General features: G+C 36.3%; 1 protein-coding gene across 7 annotated transcripts in view; it reads left to right on the forward strand.

The window, feature by feature from the left end:
• Nucleotides 1-5,640, forward strand: part of LOC108996826 (MADS-box protein AGL42-like) — a 42,453-nt gene extending 36,813 nt beyond the window's left edge. Inside the window, exons 4-10 of one of the 7 annotated variants that reach the window (XR_004802589.1) lie at nucleotides 444-505; nucleotides 611-710; nucleotides 939-980; nucleotides 1,083-1,124; nucleotides 2,399-2,491; nucleotides 5,027-5,265; nucleotides 5,402-5,640. Coding sequence is in view for 4 of the 7 variants with exons in the window: in XM_018972855.2 (XP_018828400.1) it covers nucleotides 444-505; nucleotides 611-710; nucleotides 939-980; nucleotides 1,083-1,124; nucleotides 1,431-1,586 (402 nt within the window). In the remaining 3 variants the exon portion in view is untranslated. Of the gene's footprint in view, nucleotides 1-443; nucleotides 506-610; nucleotides 711-938; nucleotides 981-1,082; nucleotides 1,125-1,430; nucleotides 1,743-2,398; nucleotides 2,492-2,585; nucleotides 2,827-5,026 lie in introns of those variants that run through there. The other 6 variants (XR_004802588.1, XR_001997092.2, XM_035694907.1 and 3 more) reach the window with 6 other exon arrangements.
• The last annotated feature ends 360 nt before the right edge of the window (nucleotides 5,641-6,000 follow it).

Genomic DNA, 6,000 nt, shown 5'->3' on the forward strand with positions numbered 1-6,000 from the left:
ACCACACAACATAGTTCAAATAGATTGGACTTCTTGATTGTTCTTTGAAATTGTACTTTTTAGGATTTATAAGTTACTTTCACCTTTAATAGATTATTCTTTTTCTACAACTGATTCTTCATAGAAAGTATGCTAACGCTTTATAGCTAGCTCTGGCAGTTAAAACATAATGATAAAGATGATACTGCCAATAATGCATTAAGTATTAAAACCAATAGCGTTGAATGACTCGAATAAAATCTGATTCGTATGTATGTATCTATTATTACAATGCTGATATAACACTATAATTCCATGCTAATGATCTAACAAATTGGACACTTTTGAGTTTGATGTGCAAGTTTAACTCTCAAGAACATATATATTTTGACTCCTGAATTCCACAAACAATAAGAATCAATTATTTACCTAATCCTATGTCCTAAAACTAATTACACGCGCAGCAATTGCGAAGCGAAACTGCCATCATGGAAAAGAAGATTGGACTTCTTGATGTTTCTCAAAGGTTCTTCTCTTGCTTTGGCAATGCTCTCCTTGCTGTATTTGTTACTTGGATCTTTGATCCCAGTCTCATCTGGAATTCTTCCACTTCGAAATTTGCTTGCTGTAGGCAACTTTTTGGATATGGTTTAAGTTTTTGCAATTCTGAAGAACTTCAAGAGATGGAGAACCAGCTGGTGCGAAGCTTACAGCGGATCAGGGAAAGAAAGGTACATATCAACACAGTTTTCTTCCAGAAATTTTTGACCGGTTGACATTGAAAGGGGGGAGGAAGCTGAGAAGCTGGAAGCCATCTTTTCACTTCCTATATGCCATTCTCAGCAATCAAATATATATTGAAAGATAATAAACACAACCAAATATCTATCATTTTTCATATGCATTTAGAAAACGAATGTTGTAGAAGCTAACAAAGGGGAAATGGCCTAAATTGACAGGCTCGGATATTAATGGATCACATAAAGCATCTAAAGGAAAAGGTACGTAATATGCCATTGAAGACCAATAATATATGCTCTCTATTTATAACTTTTTGTTGCATGTCCAAGTACTAATTTCTAATACATTCATTTGAAACTCAGGAGAGACTTATTTTAGAAGAGAATGCAAGGATTAGCGGAAAGGTGAACCTTCAATATTTACCTTTAGTACTCATCTGTTCATACCCTGCAACTACAAGATACCGTTAAAGTGAATTTGCATGTTTAATTAGTTGGCTTCCCTTCTGGGAATTGATCATAAAACAACATTTCCAAACCAAAAATTATCTTTTTGCTCTGATCCTTCTCCTGTTGGCAAATCAGGAATCATGACATTTGATATATGATTGCATGTGTAACTGTGTAGTATTTAAGTTATATACATTTGAGATAGAGCTGTTAGAGATATTGTAAGTTTATCACTTTCTTTTTCCACCCTGGTGACATCAGTGCGGTGCAAAAGATCAGCAGCAGTTACCAGGCGATCAAGAGAAAGACATAGTTACACTAACCAACAGGAGGAGTCGTCCTTGTAGCCAGGGTTCGAACATAGATCATGCGGAGACTGAATTGTTCATCGGACAGCCAGAAATGCGCTGCTTATAATAGAAGTGTCGCCTTCGGATGATCATGTTCTTCCAAAACCCCGAAGATGTGTGTATAATTATCGTGTCTCATGCACGGGCATATAATATCCAACAACAAGAAACAACAATGCACTGTGATTATATATACAATTACCTTGTTCACTTCTTTGTTACACTGTTCACGTCTTTGTGCCTATGACTTCTCTATCTCAAATTTGTCAGCCAGTTGTGTGTATCGCAAAAGTAAGCAATGGTACTTAAAGGGTGAATCATTTTATTTTATTTTTTTAATCAAATGTAAGCAATGCTGGGACGACTTGCGACAAATTAGCACGTAATTTGTTTTAAGAGCAACGATATTTGCATTCGTGGAGTAGATACTGTGAATTATATCAATGGGTTTAACTGTGTGGTTTACCCTGTTCACAAAATAAAAAAGGATAAAAAATAAAGATCCGGTGTAGGATGCAAGAGCAGAACTTTCTCTTGAGATCTTCTGCTTCAGTACCCTTGCTGAGTTGCTTCTCAAAACCATCACTCTAGCCCAATCGCTCTCCGACTCTCATTCTCTCTGTCTCAATGTAAAAGACAGCGAGAGAGTTCGTCAAGAGCCATTCTGTTTACCTGAAATCTCTTGCAATCAAAACATAGCATGATTGGTCATGATTGGTCTTCTGTTGATTTCTTTTACTATACGTTTTGGAGGTCAAAGTTTTTATGCAAGAAAATTATTGGATCCAGGTTTTAAATTCTCACATTTCTTGGAAATAGGGAATTCTTTTTTATGTTTGGTGATTGTGGATTCGTTATGAATCAGAATTTATTCTGTAGGCATTGCTTAGTCCATTGCCACCTGAGGATTACAAGAATGGGTTGTTGGTGTTATGAGGTGATAGGCGCTATTTCAATCGAGAAGCTGCACAGGTCAGTTTTCCCTTGCTCGATGCTAGATTTGAATTGGAACTGTTTGCTTTGAGTGCCAGTCTCTATTTATAGCTAAATTATGTTCAAATTGCAGATAATTACCAAAATTGCTGCAGGGAATGATGTTGGAAAAACTTTGGTTGGCAAGTTTCTTAATTGGCTGCTATTCAAACTATAGTAGCTAATTTTCGTAGGAAAGTTTATGTAAACAAGGTGGTATTACAGCTTTTGCAATTCCATTAATTTTGAATGATGAGCTGCTTGGCAGCAGTGCAGTCCCTTATTTTTTTTTTTCCAGTGTCTTCCCTTTAAAACTGCGATAAAAAATTGACTCATTTTCCTTTGGCTGTGCATCCCCCCATCCTCCCAACTCTCTGCAATTCAACAGTTATTCACTGGCCAATGGTGGATTTATGATGAGAGCAAGTCATAAAATACAACCAAACCTAATTGTCTTGATGATCACAGTTCTCAGATTTGTATATACTTTTACTTGATCATCTTTGCCCCATTTGTTTGTCAATATCTCCGAGAGAACATTTACCATAGCCGCGTGGAAGTTTGTGAATGCAATTTTTTTTTTTTTTTTTTTTTGCATCTGATGTTTGTTGCAGAATCCGAGGGATTCATATTACTAGCAATGACATCATCTAGTTTATTCCAACTCAAAATGCCATTGCTGTCTGCTTTCCAGTTCAATAACAGTGGTCAGCCTGCACCTGAATCCATCGCTGACAAGATTTACGGAAACACTCTTATTGACTTATATTATCTGAGCCTCTTCTTGTTGATTCCTATTCTTCTGTCCTGTTTATCTTCCTGTATAAGATTAAATCCTAGTTGCTGTCACTTCTTGTCTTGAGGTGATTTTTTCTTTCTTTTTTTGTTCTCTGTCCTTGGATAAATGCAATGGAAAAATTGAAATCCAAGGGAGGGAAATTAAATGCACTAGAAAATTACAAGAGGGACCACTTTGAAAAAGGAGGAAAAAATAAGCAAAATAATTTTAACTGTAAAGAATCTATATGATTCATGAAAGGATGAGAAAAAACTGGCAGCCTTGGTTATCCATGCAAATGAGTACTGGGGTAAGTAATCCTTGAGCAAAGTAGTCCTTCCCACCCCATTGAAAGTTTGGCAAAATGCAAGGAAGTGGCCTTCCAAGCTATATGGTATTGCTGCTCAGAACAAAACACCGATGTAGCCAGGGTGTTTCTAACCGAACTTTGCAGCATTTACAACTACTTACAGTGGAATTACATGAAATGCTGCAGCTCCCAAACAACAGAGCAGTCTAACTAGAGAGGACTGACATACTCTCCCTTTTGTTTAATATATATAGTTAGTTAGTTAGTCACTTTCTTGTTGAAGATCTTTTCAATTACTGAAAGCGGATGGGCATTCCATTAAGACATATGGTAGAACATATATTTCGGGGTTTCTCAATTTAGGGTTTAATAGCTGCTGACAATTTCAGGCTCTTCACAGAGATGAGGTTAATTCACCACCCTAGAAACCATTGCCTCCACCCCTTCTTCCACTCCGCCTCTTCCTCCCGTGGTGCACCGTCATTTGTGTATGGAAAAATGTGTTTTTATGTGTTTGCATGTCTGAATTTATGGCTCAACAAGTTGCTGCCTTTGTTCAGCTGAAAGATTGATTCAAATATCTTCAGCGTGTTTATTGTGTGGGAAGAACCATGTTGAGTGTCATCGGAAGCCTTGATTGCTGTTCTAAATATTAACAAGAATAACATTCCTAGTTGTATACTTATTTTCTAAAGAGCCTGAAATATGCCTAGTTCTCATCAATAAAATTCTTATTTACTGATTAAAAAAACAAGAATAAAGTTCCTAGACAATTCTACATGGTATACTTGTGAAAGTTCACGCCTTTAAGAGAAAGTTGATACTTGACCCATTTGTTGAAACTTTTCTTCATTTTGACTGTATCCTCCTAGTGTCAACTTTGGGTTGTCATATATTTCATCATTTTAGATCGCTGAGAGAGACTCCATTACTCACCTTAAAGAATGTGCGGAATTACAGTAGCTTGTGCTGTCAACTAACTATTCTTATTGGCAACATTAAATGTTGCACACATCAATTCTCTAAACCAGTCAATAGGCATTTCTTGCTAAATAAAACTGTACAAACAGGCAAGATAAGGGTTAGTTCTTGCAGCCAAGCAATAATCTGTCTGTAATAATATCAACTCCAATACTTTCTCGATGTTCTTTTTACTTGTTTTTTGTCCCTTCTACTACTATGTCCATGCTTTGTCTGTTATGTCAGATACTATGTAGATCATTGTTCATTCTTCTCATTCTCTCAAAATGGTTTTGTTTTTAATTTCCGACAGAAAAATATGAAGACCTTAATTGCAAAATATTTTGAGCTACAACTTGATATTTTAACTACTCCTTTTGCTTTTAAGCAGCATAAGTATTTTGTATTTTTCCACTTTTCATTTACATTGAATGTGTGTGTATGTGTGTTTTTATCATAATACTACAATTTTGTAAGTTCGATGCAGATTAATGAAATAAAGTTGGGATACATTCTGGACATTGACCTATCTCGTCTTGGAGTTACTAAATATGGGAACTTCAGCGTTGAAGTAGTAGATCCAATTTCTGACTATTTGGAGACTGGAGGTAGGAAAAAAATGTATACATCTTTTGATCCTTGAGATGAAAATTCATATGGGCTCAGATCAGTAAAATTTATGGGCTTTCCAGCTTATCGAAGTCTTCTTTCATGATCAAATTTCAGGTATGTTGTCCTCAATCTAACTGGGTCATATATTCAGTTGGTTCTGTTTGGGGAGTCAGTTACTCTTCAATTGCTCCTCCCTGTCTTTTATTGTTTCCTTAACCCGAGAATTAAGGCTATCCATTTGATCAGCCAGTGATGGAGAAAGTTGAAGCTTCTGTGGAAACTTAAAGCTATGTCTGTGTGGTGGCCTTCAATAAAATTTGGCAACTGACCTTTTCACTTATTCATGCTTTTCGTTATTCCATTCCTTTTTAATTGTTGTTATGGCCTTCATCTTTTGTTATGCCAACGAAAAAACCTTACTTTTCAATGTATGGTTTAGCACAAGTTTTCATAGTTATATGAAGGGTACACAAACATTGAAAGATGACATTTCCATCCTGCCTCTATTATCTAAACCATCAGTTCCCATGTGAAATGACTTCGATATCTCCAAATAACAGGGCTGTCTTAACTTGGCTTTCAATAATTGCATGCTGAAACAGAGACAAGAAACCAGGCTAGAAGTTGGTATCCGTCTCTAACGTTGTGAAGGAACATTGGGCAACTTATGGAAGGAATTTCTTTTCTAGATATGACTGTGATGAAGTAAGCCGTAATCGCATTTGGCACTATCTGTATCGAAGTTTGAAGGACTTTACAAGAAGGGAGAAACCTACTGTCGTAGCATGACCCTTATTCTACGTTCAATTGCATGTATCCAGTATTCTTGTTTTCCCAGGGAAAGGAGTT

This window comes from Juglans regia, chromosome 10 (genome assembly GCF_001411555.2).
Source record: "Juglans regia cultivar Chandler chromosome 10, Walnut 2.0, whole genome shotgun sequence".
NCBI lineage: Eukaryota > Viridiplantae > Streptophyta > Magnoliopsida > Fagales > Juglandaceae > Juglans > Juglans regia.